The sequence below is a fragment of the Trachurus trachurus genome (assembly GCF_905171665.1).
Source record: "Trachurus trachurus genome assembly, chromosome: 19".
In the NCBI taxonomy this organism is placed as follows: domain Eukaryota; kingdom Metazoa; phylum Chordata; class Actinopteri; order Carangiformes; family Carangidae; genus Trachurus; species Trachurus trachurus.
Genome location: NC_139913.1, coordinates 9695835 through 9712233, shown reverse-complemented (window position 1 = coordinate 9712233; position 16399 = coordinate 9695835). Strand labels below are relative to the sequence as shown.

Here is a 16399-nt window from a genome sequence, read left to right as displayed (position 1 = left end):
TTTACACTCAAACATACAAAATCTAGTAATAGATACAACAATTATCCATATTCTGCTTGTGCATTTTTTTGCATTTTACCTGACTATGCCATATCTGTTTAATCTATTGACTTTGGAGTCATAATAACCAGAAGACAGGCTCCCCTCGACACATTGAATGTCAAAAATCATCAATAAAACACGGTAATTAGCCTTCTATCCTTGTTCATAATTTGAAAATGAAATTCTTTAAAAATCAGTCAATGTTTTCTAACCAAGAAAAAACCTTCTAAACTCATTTAAACAGACTTTATACTTTAATTTCATTGATAAAAAGGGGTTAATCAAATCATGAACAACACTACATTATATTTTCCAATGTCATACTGACAAAGAAACTGGTCTCACAATTCAAAGAGCAAAAGTTATAAGAAAGAAAAATAAAGAAATTTTAAACTATTGTCAAGTTGTAAAGTCTGGTCAGGTTTGTAATCTTGATTCATTCTTTCATCAGCTACTTCCTGCCTTTACCCAGCCTGTGCATTCTTCTTTTTTTACTTAGAATTGATAACTCTTTTACAGCTGGTACAGTTCAGACAACACGACACTTTGTAGAAAAATAGGAAATCTAAAAGTGGAAGTTGTTGGTGTCGATACCAAAACTAAGATATTATAGTAAAAACAGTCACTAAACAGCACCAAAGCCTCAACCTGGTTATAATCTGACATCACACAGATATTGTTATTTTATATAATCCCTTACAGAATTATCATTCAAAGCTTCTTCATGCTCCAGTTTCCCCACATTGTTTCATTTGTCCCTATAATTGGCACCTGAGTGTGAAATCAGACGGGTTATGATGGTAAAAGTGTGGGTTGTTCTCAGTTATTTTGGCTCTTCCCCTCATTTGCCTGCCATTAAAGCCTGTATGTGTGAGACAGCACACCCACCGGCTGCTGCAGACTCTCACAGCGTTTTCATGACTGCGCAGACGTCCGGACAGGCGTTAGCCATCAGAAATATTTAATTGAATTATAAATAAACTTTTCACTCTTGCATGTCACCATGCACTGGTTGCTGGCTGGATGCTATGGACTCGCCTTGATCAGCCTCTCAGGTAAAAGTCAATTTCTTGAAATATAATCAGTTTAATTAGCACCAAGATGCAAACTACAGTTTAAAGCCTTGGTGCTAAATAATAATAATTAAAAAAAATGATATCACAGCAGTAAGTTACCCACAATGTGCTTTACACAGACATTTTAATTGTACTTTTTATGCGTCTGTTTTACCGGAGCTACACTGCATTCATGTGTTTTGCATGTTTTTCTTGAGCTCACAATACCATTACTTCCTGGCCATCTGGGGGGAAAGAGGAAGTTTTCTTCTGAGACACAGGCTGCATAATACTATTGTCATGTTGATGAACTGGTGTCACCGTGTAATCAATTTGCTTTTATTCTACTTTATTGTTAATCTTTGAGAGAATTAATAGAAATAACAGAAGTTTACATGTGCTGTCACTGCATTATTTTATATTATATTCTCCACCTTGTACATCCCACAGTCCCACAGTTAATAATCCTTTTCATCACTTTTTTCTTTCTTTCTTTCTGTTTTTTTTTTTTTTTTTTTTACATTGGTCTCCATCTTTATTTTGTAAAATGTCATTAACCAATTCATCTATGGACACTTTTCATACCATCAACTGACCAACGGCCTCTAACACAAAAGAGGAAGTTTGTTTGTTTGATGTTATTGTCATTTTGATGAACTGCTGTCTTCTTAATCATTTTTACACAAAGCATGTAGCCTACAATATGCAGTCAATTACTGTAGTTAATAAAGAACAGCCAAACATCATAATCATGAAGCCATAACCAAATTAAAATGATAGATTATTAAACCATAGAATTGGTAAAGAAAAAAAAAGAGTGTAGCCTAATTTCTACTGATCCACTGATAATTGGCGCAACAAGCATGTATCCGTTGGTGTAAAAAAACAATATCAGTACTCCATCAAATTTGATCCGTTAATCTGTAAAACTATAGTTGACCTCACTATTTTAGTTTGACCTCACTATTTCAGACGACTGAAAACTGTGATTATACTGTATGTTCCCTCCACCTCCATTAAAGCAGAAGTAAGCGATCCGGTCGTTTTGGCTAATGCTGCGTTCCAGGCAGGCTTTTGAAACCGTAAATTACAGCTTCAAGTCACAACTTACGACTTTGTAGCGTTTCAGGCAACCCACTCGTGTTTTTCCGACCTGTTTTACCGGTGAAAGTCACTATAACGGCCACTTGTAACTTCCGACCGGTGAACTCGTACCAGATCGAACTGGTACGACTTCACGGTCGGAAAAATACGAGTTTCCTTGAACGCACCATAACAGTCCTCGTCCCTACGTCGCCACATTCACGGCGTCCCTTGGCTGCACACACAGCCCTGCATGCCGTTCTCTCTCCTCATTGGATAAAAACTGTAGGATACGATAAATGTTTTCTCTCCGGCTCAGAGCAGAGCAGAGGGACTGAGAGACCCGTGTTTCAGACCAAACACTCTATGTAAGTGATTGCTGTCGGAAGATATAACTATTTAAGACTTATATTAACACAAATATATCACTTACTTCTGCTTTAACACAAATATATCACTTACTTCTGCTTTAAATAGGCCACATCTCCTATCACAGTTTGAGATCAGACCTGCATTTGCTTCATCTGATGACAGATACAGTAACTGTAACTTCTCCACCCCCAGCGGCCCTGCAGGTCATCCAGAGGCCTCGGTTCTACGGTATAAAAACCGGCCGAACCGTGGCGTTTTCCTGCTCCTTATCGACGGGGAGACCAAAATCTGTGCGGTGGTACCGGGTGGACGCCTACAGGCATGATATGAACGAAAAAGAGCGAAAAGAGGTCCTACAAGGAACAAGGTTTGATAATGAATATACCACCATTGGCTATCTCCACATCGAAGACACAAAAATAAAGGACAGCGGCGTCTACTACTGCAAAATCAACAATCAGACATGGGGACCAGGAAGTGAACTCAGAGTCGTCAGTAAGTGGCTGAGGTTGTTTCATGGTCAATAAATAGTCTGTTTTTCTTTTTAAGGCCACTTTTGAAAAATGTCCATATGTTCTTGTCACAGGACCCATCAACCTGACCAAGGCCCTGCACCACAGCAGGATGAAGGACGGGCTCATCGTCTTTCAGGGCCTCCTGCTGGCTGTGACCATCGCTGCTATGCTGTTCCGCAAACAAACTCTGGTGAGGAACAACATGAACAAATACCAAGAAGAACAATAAAATATGAAACATAATTTTTAAAAATGACAGATTTTCAATGAAAAAGCATCAGGAAAACATATATAAAAGAGAATTACTAAAAGATTTACATAGCAAGTATGCCAAAAGTGTGGACAAAAAGTGCAACCATGGAAAAATTAAGAAGGCTGCAAATAATATACTTTTATCAACATGTCAATAACTTGTCAAGATCTTGATAAGACCTCTGTCATTATTTGATGGTTAAGTAAACAGACCGGACGATATTTAGCCTATATTTATAATATTTTTCACAATTTTTATGGGCAAAGTAAATTGGGCCAACTGGTTAGGGTTCAGGTAAAATTCAAGTCAGGTCTTTTCTTTCCTTATTAATTTCTTAATAGTTTTTTTTTTTTTTTTTTTTTTTTTTTTTACCTTTAAGCCCTCGGTATCACAGTCACAGGTGTTTTCATGGCCTAAAGTTACACACATTTTAAGTTAAGTTAAGTTTAGATTAAGCTGTTTGATAATGTTTGGATGCTCTTGATTAGATTGATTAGAAAAATGATGAAAACTGCCATTTTCCCGTGAAACTCCGCTAATGCAGTAGCTCTTATCAAGTGTTTTTTTTACAGTATTTAAGGCTTAATTTATTTCTCCTTTCCTGTAACATGCCCACTTGGTAGCCTACACTGTAAAAAAGAAAGTGTTGCCAATAAAAATAACACATTTTAGCATCATTTATTTATTATTTGAGTGTGTTTATCAGTAGCTTTTCTCTGTTTCATTTTCCCCCTCTTGTTTTCCAGTGGGAAAACGACGATAGCTGTTACGAGGACCCTGAAACCGATCACATCTATGAGGTTTGTCTCTGTTTGACTTCTTTAACATTCACCAAAGATGAGGAAGCATCTTTCTTTTTGTTTTGTTTTTTCTAAGTGGGCCTTGACTCTTGAAGACACATCACAGCTGCACGCTTTTAGATACAAAAGTGTGAGCAAGAAACAAACAAACAGGACACAGTCTCCTCGCACCACTGAGATTCTAACCACGATTGTATCTTGGTATTTTGTGTATGCACTATGCAGATCTCCGTTTTTTGTTCATGTCTGAACGCAGCCTGTCCTGTTGGCCAAACTTCATCTGTGTCACTTATAATAATAATATTTATAACAACAATGACATGATAACTTTGGAAAGTGGCATTTGTGAGTCAAAAAAATTCAGTTGCACGACTTTATATTTGAGTCATGTCTGAATCAGATGCAAATGAAAGCTGCAGAGAACTTTGCAGTTTTACGTCTCATTATTAAATAAAACCTACGTATTTTGAGATCAGGACTCCTCGGACCCACATGGGACTCCAACGTACGCATGCTACGCCCTAACTGTGGCTGGTTTCCCTCTCTTAGGGCTTGGCCATTGAGACCTGTGGTGGAGGTCTGTATGAGGAACTGTCGGTCTACGCCCAGGCGGAGGGAACTGAGGGAGCCGAGGCCCCATGGGAGAAAGACCGACCTCAGTGAACCTCTTTTCACTTTTTCACCACCTCAGTTATTTCACAATACGGACTGACTGACTGACTGACTGACTGACTGACTGACAACGTGCTCTTAATTGTAATATGTAAATTGACAATAACACACTCATGTGTGTCCTCAATGGGCAGACTCAGATGTGATGTGCTACAGTGTGTGGGTTTTTTATTTTATTTTTTTTGGTTTTGTTTGTTTGTTCTCATGCTTGTTGCATGTGCTTTAATGGATGATTGACATTTTTGGTGCTTGAAGAGTTTGTTCTTTAAATATATGTGTGTATATAATACTGAAGTGTTGTGTATGATTACAGGATACTCCCCTAACACCGTTTGTTTTTTCTTAATCTTTTAACTAGTAAGCGTATGTAAGAACGAGCTCATGACAGATTCTTGGGAGAGAAGATTTGGTCCCTACGAGGCTCAACTTGTTTCTGTTGTTAGATTGTATTAAAATCAGTATTTGTATTAAAGGAATAACAATAAACACATTTCCATTTGGAGAAAGTCTTATTTTTCGTTTTCTTCTTGGTAGCAAACTTGTGTTTTTAAAGGCATAGTTCAACATTTTGGCAAATTGGCCCATTGCCATAATCCTTTACAGTTTTAGGAGTTGGCTTGTTACTTTAATTGTCAGTGCAAGCTATTTTTAGAACGGTGGAGCAGAGCCGCGTGCTGCTCAGAGCTACACTACGGAGGCCAATGGGATTTCTTGGTTTCCCTCATCAAACTCATCAAATACAAACATAGTCTAGCTCTGCTCCGCCGTTCTAAAAATAGCTTGCACAGACAATTTAAGGTGACGAACCTACTGCTAAAACTATATAGGGATTATGGCAATGGGCCAATTTGCTAAAATGTTGATCTATCCTTTTAAGCCAAATGAACTTGAATGAATGAAGATGTAGGCCTGAGTTTGATAGGTGCATTTCAACCGCTGAGGGCTCAGTTTACATACAGGTGTTTAATAATGAATTTAGGATGTTTGTAGTGTTTATCACCTACTTTACAAAGTCCAACACACACACAGGTTGAACGAGCTAATGTCAGTGTTCAGAGAGAGAGATGATGATGTGTCTGTTGGATTAGCTCTGGCTGTACAATGTGTGACTAAGGTCATGGGTTTCACTGACAGAGATCACGCCGCAGCAGCGCCCCCACATGGCGCTCTCAAAATCTCTGTAGTTTTGAATAGTCAATGACTCTGGTCAGTGTTATATTTAAGCCTGATTTGCTGCGGTTTGTTTGAAGTCCAGCAGGACGTGTGGCTGCTCCACATTACAGTCATTTATTACATTAGATGACAAAATAACTCTTTCATCATATTCATAGTGAAACGTCAAAACGTCCATGTTTGACTGTGACACCAAACATATACTCGAGCTGTTACAATAGATGACTCAGAGAAAAAACACACACACACACAGCTGTGTCACTTTGCTTCACGGTTTATGGCTCAGAGCAAAAACATAAACTATGAGGTCCAGTCATAAACAGGTAAAACACATCGTACTTACATACAGTAGTACATACAGACTATTATTCAGATTTGGAATATGATTGAAACAGTAGCACATCACACTTGCATTAACTTCACGAGACAGAAATATAAAGTGTCGGAGGAGCATTAATAATGCCTGTGCAATTCTAAAGTGCATCTCAATGAGATTTAACAGGACGTCTACAAACATGTGCACAATCTTTAAGCTTGAACAAGGACACGTCGTCAGGCAGCGAAAAGCAACAGCTTCTAATCATACGCGGCTTCCTGAGGCTAATATAATCAGGAGGCCGTTACATTATCAAGTACATGGAGTTATTATCATTTTGGTAAACCTCCCTACTTCCCTTTAATATTAACATTCACTCACGGTCGTCTAACCTAACACACAGTAATCAATCAAGTAGATTCTCAGAGAAATGCATGTTACAATTACAAAAGTCCAAATATATTTTAGCACCTTGAATCATCGGCTTTTACTTCACCTCCTTCACCAATATAAACACCACTTTGCTACATCGGTTACTTTTCCATTGGTCGTTCTTATAGGCGCAGGCAGAACTATCACCAAGAAAGCTACATTTTTCCCCCCCCCATACAGTAGTTGCAAAGAAGAAAAATAAAAAAAAATGCAAAATTTCACATTAGACCTTAAGAGATCAGTAAACAAAGAGCAGATACAACAGAAACACTTTTCTTTTTAACACACCACATCTGTAATTCCCTTATATTGTCCTGCAAAGGTGTAATTTGTGACAGGTTTGCGCACCAATTCTTTTGATTTCTCTCTAGGAAACTACAGAACATGTAAAAAAAAAAGTGTTTCTGACTCAGCATAAGAAAAGAGGACAGATTATTCCCCAGAAATGATTTCCACAGGAGCTTGTTTAAAAACAGGGCTGTGCAAAGTGAGGTAGAGTGATCGGACAGTAGAGACGGCGGCGTTAGGCACTGGTGTATTTGTGCAAAATGAGCCACATCACATCGGAGACGTGAGCTGGTGTTGGTGTCTGGCCTTGGTGTTTCTGCATCACTCTGGTGTCTCGACTCCTTTGCCGGGGCATTTCTGGGTAAATAACGTACAGTAAAGAGTAGACGACTTCTTTAGCTTCATGTGCTGCCATAAAACGAGTCGTTTTTTGAAACTGGAAGATGGCGATTACATTAGAGCAGGTCTTTTTTTTTTCTTTCTCTCTATCTGGAAGCAGCTAATGCATAAGAGGCAGCAGGCCACCAGCTGAAGGTCTCCCCCTGTTTTCCATCAGATCCTCTTTGGTTTTCTGAATGCGGGAGAATATTTCCCTAAACAGTTCCTTGTACTCCGGCTGGTGGAAGTCGTCTTCAAAGTCCTGCATGTCCGTCAGAGCGGGGCAAGCGGCGGCGGACGGCGTTTGGACCGACTTGTGGCTCTGGCCGTCCTGCTCGTCCTCCTGCGGCCCCAGGTGGCAGCGGCGCAGCAGCTCTTCGTACTTCACCTGCAAGGCACTGTACTGGGCGTCGACCTCGTTGAGCAGCGAGATGCCGCGGTACTTCACCACCTCGGCCCGCCGCACGCAGGAGCACTCGTGGTCGTAGATCCGGTCGGAGGCGTCGGACGTCTGCAGCATCTTCATCAGCCGCTCGCTGTCCCAGCGCTTCAGCACCCTGGGGCTCCGGGCCGCGTCCGCGTCCCCGTCGTGCTCGTCCTCCGGGTTGAGGAACAGCGAGTCCGGCAGCAGGTTGTGGATGACGTCCGGCCTGGATTGTCGCGTCGAGGACCCGGATTTCCAGAGCTGACGAAGCTCTTCAGCCTCACGCTCCAGCTCCGACACTCGGGCCTGAAGAAGACGGAAGATGTGAGAATGAATAAGTGACTCCCTTTAATCTGACTTCATTTGAGTCCGTGTTTTTACATGTTTGATTTACATGAACGTAACTTCATGGTCATGTAGAGACAAGCTGGGAAACCTCGTACCGTGTGCCCCTGTGTTATTTTATTGCTGACAGTTTTACAAACTAAACAAAAGGAAAATGAGCAGAAAAAAGTTCATATTTGTATGTAATTGTAACCCGAATCAAATTAAATCAAATAAACGTTATTGTCCTGACAGGGAAATTTGTCTCTAGCACAGAATGCTGCAGGAATAGAATAAAATAAAAAGCATATGAAAAATACATGTAGACAAACAAAATTAGACCCCCTAACCTATTGGCATCTGACACATTCGTCGTTCAGCTGGTGCAAGTTGCCTTACATAGGAATAATAATAATAATAATAACAACAACAATAAAAGTTACCTATAATTGCTCTTAAAGCAGAAGTAAGTGGAATATTTGTGTTAATATAAGTCTTAAATAGTTATATCTTCCGACAGCAATCACTTATTTAGAGTGTTTGGTCTGAAACACGGGTCTGTCAGTCACTCTGCTCTGCTGTAAGCTGAGGAGAAAACTTTCCTTGTATCCTACAACCTTTATCCAATGAGGAGAGAGAACGGCATAAAGCCCATAAAGCCCTCTCTGTGTGTGCAGCCAAGGGATGCGTGTGAATGTGGTGACGTAGGGACGAGGGCGGGGACTGCTAACTCCATCCACTGACAAGAAGTTAGCCAAAACGACCGGATCGCTTACTTCTGCTTTAACTTATCTGATTAAAAAATAAAAGTTAGAACCAAAGTGCAAAGTGTAACGTGTGCGTTTTCCAAATGTATCTCTCAGATGTACCTGACATCCCTCCATCCTCACTAGCCGTTGCTCCAGAGCGGCGTTCTCTCCTGCGAGCAGCTCGGCCTCTCGCTCCGCCTCCTCCCTCCTCGCTCGCTCGCCGGCGAACTGCGTCTGCAGGGCGCGGAGGGACTGCCGCAGCGACGCCTGCTCCTCCTCGCGCCACGACTCCAGGTCGTCGGCGGGTTCGTCGGGATCACAGTCGTACCTGGACAGAAAAACAGACGACGGGCGGTTTTTACTTCGCTCCACAGTTCATCCTCTTCACTGTAACCACACTTCCTGTTTCTTCAATTCACTTGTCACTAAGTTAACCTATCACAGGTGAGGAGGGCTCAGGTAATTATAGGAAGAACTAGAGAGATTGATTCAAGAGGTTACTCTAACTGGAGGAGGACCATCTAATCAGAATCTCAGTGAGAGGACATTGAGTAAAGATTGTCGAACAGCTCTTCTTAATCAACTATGACTTTTATTATTAATCCACGCCGGCTGACACTTTGTCCCCTCTTTCATAACCGTTCCTCACATTTTATCTTCATCACCCATCTGATTTATTATAAAGCAAAACAAAGTGAAAGGTGACAGGAAACAACTCAGTGAAGAGAAACGGTGACACTTTGTGCCAAAGGTCACAAACCAGGTTCAGTCTCATTACGCTGAGGAGACATACAGTACACGTGGCATCTACACCGGCAGAAAACAGTGGGGATTTAAATGCCTTTTAAAATGATAATTTTTTTTATCTATGCTTATAAATATGAATACAAATATCTTGTATCCTTGGTGTGACATTTAACTGGTTCTCAAAGCAATTTAAAATGAAAATGAAAGGACATCAGTCATCCTTTCCCACTCCCTCCCTTTTTTTGGATTTTTTGTGTACTGACCAAGGTTTTGATTCTCCTTTTATGGTTTTCTTTGTTTCTTTTTTTTTTTCTCCTTTTTTGTGTGTGTGTGTGTGTGTGTTTGTTTTTTGTTTTGTTTACAGTATCATGAGACAGGAAGCACTAGACTAGACTACTTTGGTTATTGTGTAGATCCTCATATAGCCTCTGTCTTTCTTTTCATCCTTCAGTTATTTCATTTACCAATGTCAGGTGCTGTATTGCCATTTTGTATAGGTTTTTTTCTGTTTTTTGTAAAAAGTAAAAAGAAAAAAGAAAAAAGAAAAGAAATCTTATATCTTGTAGGTCTAGGTCTGATTTGGAAACCTGTGTAATTGTGTTTATCTTTTGCAGATCAGTTGTGCGTGTGTGTGTTTTTTTTAATCTGAATAAGACAAACAGGAAAAAAGGAAAACACAAAAGCAGGTGACGTGAGATAAGAAACAGCTGACGGGCAGAGAAACGCACACTAAGCGAGAAATTGGGAACTTAGTTATCAGTAGAACCAAGGTGATTAGAAATCAGCTGAAGAATCGATTGCAGCTTCAGAAACATATTGAGACATGTTTGTTCCCTCCGGCTTCAGACTTTGAACTCTTTCCTTCCAACCTCATCTTCACTGCTACGAGTCCAGACCTGCCTCCTCGTATCTCGTATCTCCCTGCCGTGTTTATCACAGACTTCCAACCATCTGACCTGGATGTTTTGATGCAGCAGCCCCCTAACGGGATTACACAGACTAAACTCAGCAAGTGAAATGAACTTGTCTTGGTCCAAGCTCAAGAGGAAGTGACCACAGCGTGAGACATTCAGAGTGCTGTGAGGTAAACACGGCCGCCTGCCAGCGAGTGGGATTGGCACACGTACAGAGAGGAGAGAGCTATTCACCGTTTCCCTTCTCGAAGCTCACAAAGAGCCTGGATCAGTGAGAATGCAATTAACATATCTTGTCTTAAAGGGTTTAATGGATTTCGTGACCCTGAACTCCTCCAGTTCAAATGCAGCGACAACAAGCACTTGCAAATCCTCATATTTTTAAATTAAAAAATTAATTGCTTGCCAAAATGTTACTCAAATAACTGACTCATCATTTCAGCACCTCTGATTATACAGTGGCATGCAAAAGTTTGGGCGCCCCTGGTCAAAATTTATTTTAATGTGAACAGTTAAAGCAAGTGGAAGATGAAACGATCTCCAAAAGGCATAAAGTTAAACATGAAACACTCTTTTGCAATATTTTAAGCAATATCAGTGTATTATTTTTGTTTTAGAGTGACAAATAATATAACTCAGACAAAGGTATCAGACAAGCTACAGTATTTACTATTTACACGCTGTGATAGTTTCCAAAGGGGGGGCTACTACTGTAGGTACTAACTATGCAGGGTGGCCAAACCTTTACTGTGGGCCCTTTTCTTTTTCTGTCATTTTGAAAATGTAAAACATGAAAATTAAAAAATACACAGTGGGGAAAATAAGTATTAAACTCGTCAACAGACATGCATGGTGAACATGCATAGAGGCAATGGCGGCTGAGAGTATTAATCATGTTTTTCTTTTAAACAACTGTACCTGCTGATTCCAGGTCTCTCTAAATCTCTGTCAGTGCTCTTTTGCCTTTGGACAACTCTTCTTAGTTTTCTTTTGACTGTCAGAAATCTTGTGAGGACCTGGTCGTGGCCAGACTCCAGCTGCTTTCTTGGCTTTCCAAACCTTTTTGCACCTCCTCCTTTTATTCATGTGTTCAATACTTATTCCCCGTGTCATTTCACTTTATTACACATTACTTAATTTATGGGCATAAATGTTTGGATTTCTTCGTATGTGTGCATCACTTGGGTTTCATGTCAATAGCTCTATTAATATATATCATTTATTTCTAATAGATATAATATATGCATTCAATTCTTATTTATATTGTTTAAAATGTAAAGGGAATGTGTCACCTGTAACTTTATGCCTTTTGGAGATCATATCATCTTCCACCTTCTTAACTGTTCACATCAACAGAAATCTTGACCAAACTTTTGCATGACACATTGTTTTACACTTTGTTGGAGCATCCTCACCTCAGCGTGTTCTGCAGCTCTTTCAGACAGGAAACACTCTGGCTGCCGCGCGGCGACCTCCTCTCTCCTTGTGGAGACCTCTGAGGCTGAGGACTGAGCTTCATCTCCTCCACCTGATGCTGCAGCTCCTCCACCTGCGTCTGCAGCAGCTCCACCGTCTCCATCAGCCTGCACAGGAAAAAACAAAACACAGCTCCGTCAGATCTCTGATTGCCACAGATTTGACCACAGCAGTGCAATATCTTATAGTATGAATGTACATCTCCCTGAATAAATGAGTGGTGTGAAACAGTTGTGTGCATGTTTGCTTTATGTAGGTTGTTTTTTCTTTAAGGCAATTTTGTTGCACTTTTGTGCAATGACAATTAAAGGGATAGTTCAACATTTTGGCAAATTGGTCCATTGCCATAATCCTTATAGTCTTAGGAGTAGGTTCGTTACCTTTAATTGTCGGTGCAAGCTATTTAAAAAAAGTCGGAGCTGCTCAGAGCTACGCTACAGAGGCTAATGGGATTTCTTGGTTTCCCCCATCAAACTCATCAAATACACAATCCAACAACTCCAAAACGCTCTTGTGGACAAGTTGTGACCTGCACATTCACCACGCTATGAAATAATAACGAAACATTATGAGACAGAGTTGTTTTCGAGGTAATGCAGAGACTGCTTGCTGAAAAACTGCCCCCAACGGGAACGCGCATCAGCGGTTTTGCATGAATTTACCTCTAAAACAACTCTGTCTCGTAATGTTCCGTTATTATCTCATAGCGTGGTGAATGTGCAGGTCACAACTTGTTCACGACAGCGTTTTGGAGTTGTTGGATTGTGTATTTGATGGGTTTGATGAGCGAAACCAAGAAATCCCATTAGCCTCCGTTGTGCAGCTCTGAGCAGCTCACGGCTCTGCTCCGCCATTCTAGCACCGACAATTAAAGGTAACGAACCTACTGCTAAAACTATAGGGATAATGGCAATGGGCCAATTTGCCAAAATGTTGAACTATCCCTTTAAGTTCTGATTTATGTGTACAGTATGTATCTGAATTATGATCAGGGGATATTTTAGACTGTAAACAACCTCTACATCTTCTGCCTTACCCCTGGATCTTCTGCTGGGCCGACCTGTTGTCCTGGACCAGTTTGTGGTTGCTGTGCTCCAGCTCCCGGGACGACACGTCCAGCTGCTCGTACACTTTAGCATGTTGATCGTTGACCTGCCTGAGGAGGTCGACCTGCTTCGTCAGGTACTGAGGAGACGGACACAGGTGGACGGAGATAAAGAAGACATGAGAGGAAGGACCGTTTACCTTTTACAGTAATGACACATCCAGTCTACTGTTGTAGTTAGACTGAATCCGAACATCACACTAGAACAAAATGTACACATAAAGAGACAGATCTAAGACAGGGAGACATTAAAAACACTTTAAAAGTATGATAAATAAAAGAAAAAAATGATCAATTGTGAATAAAATTGGCAATTTATACTGTAAAAGAGGGAAAAGTTGTTAGATGTTGTACTTCTAACTTGATCCATATATCTAGCCTCAACACAACAAAGTGAATTCATATTAATATGAATAATAATAATTAGCAGTAGTTTTAACTATCAGCAGACCCTGGAGCTTTAAACAGTTTAAATGCTGCTCCTGAAGGAACCAAACCCTTATTTTTTATGATCATTATCAATAATTAGCTGCTTTAACTGCAAATATTAACAGCCAAACCTTTTTTATTTCCCATGAGCACCTGAACGCCTCCTAATCTCCCCTCAGTGGAACAATTTCTTAAAGAACAAGGTTTTATCTTATCAGCTGCTGCAGCCAGGACACTTTGAACCTTTCATTACATAAACTGCTGAGAACCGACTTCACACTGACAACAGACCCGCTGCCGTCGGCTCTGCAGTTCACTGCCAAACTAAACAAACAGACGGGACGTAAACAGAGTCAGACATTATTGCCAATGTTTAGGGCAGGTTATTGGGTTAGGGTCTATTTTTAAAAGATTCTGTTAAAGAGTGACAGTAAAGGCAAACGGGGGGGAACAGGTAATCAATTGCAACACACAGGTCATGAGCTTAAATCAGAGCTGTGACGTAACAGGTGTCCAGCCCAGGTATTAAGAGATTAAATCTGCATGTCAGCAGCGACATGTAGAGAGGGATTTACCCGTAGACAACAACGCGGGCTAACCCCACTCAAGGAAATTAAAACCACGCTTCAAAAGCCAGGAATATCCCCTCAAGCAGGATACAGCAAATAGAAGAGGGTCATAACAAAACAAGCACATACAAATAACACAATTAGTACTTTTTTCCTCTTAATCAATATCCTAACATTAAGGTTGCAAAATAACAATAATCCTCTATAATTGTAATCATAGTAATCTGATACTTCTTGATAAATACTCTCTCATATGAAGAATACATTTCAAACCTCAGTAAATAATGTTTCATTTCTATCTTTACTGTAGATATCAACATTTTACTGTATTCGACTGACTATCCATTCCAGCATTTTCAGGAGAATTATCTCTGCTTGGTTATTAAAACCAATTTATTTTAATCATCTGCAGTCTTCCTGGCAAGTTACGTACATGACAAGCTCCTCTAGAAATGTTGCCTGACAAGCGAAATCTGGTTTGCAAATTCCTCTCCAAAGCATGTGAAGCTTAAATGTTGTGTTATTAAAAAAAAAGCCCATCATGTTCAGGCTGAACTGAGGCTTTTCTAACTCAATATACTAAATCTCAGGTTGTCCAGTCTAATAACCTACATGAAAGAAGGAATTAGTGCCTCATGAATGAAGCAAGGACGTCATATCTTATCATTTAAAATATATCCTGATCCATCACAGGCTCCTTTACCTCGATCTCCTGCAGCTGCTCGTGGTTAGTGGAGTACATCTGCTGCAGCCCCTGCTCCAGCTCCCTGTTCCTCTCCAGGAGCGTCTTCCCCAGCTCGGCCGCCAGCTGCAGGTCTGTGGACGGGACGAGAGACAAGAGACACACGGAGAGTGAAGAGGCAGCAGGAGCAGCAGCGTTTCACAGCTCATGGGTTAGTTAGTTAGTCTGAAACACTGAGTGGAGAGGACAATGCTGTACCAAGCAGCTTTGGGAGGTTTTCTAGCTGCTGGCGTTGGTCCAGTAACCCACTTTTCAAATATTTGTGCCAAAGGGTTTATCCACCTTCACTACTAACTAAGACAGACATCGGTGCAAAATGTATCTTGAAGGTGCTCTAATGGTTATTCATTATGCACATGTTTAAAATGTTCCCTATCATTTGACCTTTATTCTTATTTATTGTATCTTGCCTCTAAAATCTAGTGTAGCCTAAATAATAAAAATTAAACGACTTAGGGTGAAAACATGAAGCAGAATCACAGACAAACCTATAATATTCAGTGTACAGACATGCACAAGTCTTCATTTCTGACAGACCTTTTCTATTTTTTTTTCACTTTGCCGCATATCTGAGTGCCCTGCTGACTTCTGTCTTTTTCCTGCAGCCCAGCAAATGTGCTTCACTTCCTCTACCACAGTCCTTCACACTCAAGATTATAAACCTTAGTACTGTCTCAGATTATCATTCTTACAAATGTGTCCTAGTACCGTGCACCTGCAGAGATCAATTACGAGTTTTTAACCTGATACACATATTAAACGGTACTAAATATGATATATTATGCACATTTATTAAAGATGTGTTGTGTTTATTTCTTCTCTCCGGCTCTGAGGTTGGTTTTATTTTAAGGCTCAAAGACAAAAGACTGAAACAGGGAAACTGTAGACTACCTACCATGTTCAAGGTCTTGCTTGTCGTACCACGGTTCTTCCTCCTTGATCTCAAATTCCTCCTCCACGATCGTGTCCGTCAGCATCTTCACCGCCGAAAATCACCCACTTTTACGGTCTATTTTCCCGGTCCCTGAGCATGACACGGTCTCACGGGTGTTAACAAAACAACGGTCCGGTCCGGGGCCGCCGCGTCCTCCTTTACCGCCGCCGAGCTGCTGCTGTTTCTCCCGCTGCTACCGGCGCCGGTGCGTGTGAGCTCATCACCGGACAGACAGACACAGCGACAAACGGACCCACAGGTTTGAACCGTTGCTGCCGTGGCAACACACTTCCGGGTTTTAACTTCAGATTAAAAGCAGCGCATGTTTTTTTTTTTTTTTTTTTTTTTTGAGAAATATTATTTTACTGAATTCATTATGAAGTGAACTGTTCACACTGTTAATTAGCTGTCAAATTTTGTTTAATAGGCTTCTGAAACAATCTTATGAAACCTACACCACTCTTTTATAATCCTTAGTAACACTTAGCCTACTACTGCATTGACTTATTATTATTATTTTTTTTTTTACTTTGGTCTGAATCACAGCTAGTTGTTTAAATAAAGAACAGTTATGACATGGATGGATGGATGGATGAACCTGGTTCAG

The 16399-nt window shown here is 40.5% G+C and overlaps 2 protein-coding genes across 2 annotated transcripts; one reads left to right on the top strand and one right to left on the bottom strand.

The window, feature by feature from the left end:
• The first annotated feature begins 956 nt into the window (after positions 1–956).
• cd79b (CD79b molecule, immunoglobulin-associated beta) lies at positions 957–5158 on the top strand. The gene is made up of 5 exons (XM_083993648.1): positions 957–1097; positions 2745–3047; positions 3139–3257; positions 4067–4120; positions 4670–5158. The coding sequence occupies exons 1-5, from the start codon at positions 1046–1048 to the stop codon at positions 4781–4783; spliced, it is 642 nt and encodes a 213-aa protein (XP_083849774.1). The 5' UTR covers positions 957–1045; the 3' UTR covers positions 4784–5158.
• Positions 5159–6398: 1240 nt separating this feature from the next.
• On the bottom strand, positions 6399–16000 carry LOC311002359 (cerebellar degeneration-related protein 2-like). The gene is made up of 6 exons (XM_083993711.1): positions 15754–16000; positions 14820–14932; positions 13050–13198; positions 11953–12120; positions 8997–9204; positions 6399–8109 (listed from the first exon to the last, which is right to left on the bottom strand). Exons 1-6 carry the CDS (start codon positions 15833–15835, stop codon positions 7501–7503), a joined length of 1329 nt encoding a protein of 442 aa, XP_083849837.1. The 5' UTR covers positions 15836–16000; the 3' UTR covers positions 6399–7500.
• Between the last annotated feature and the right edge of the window lie 399 nt (positions 16001–16399).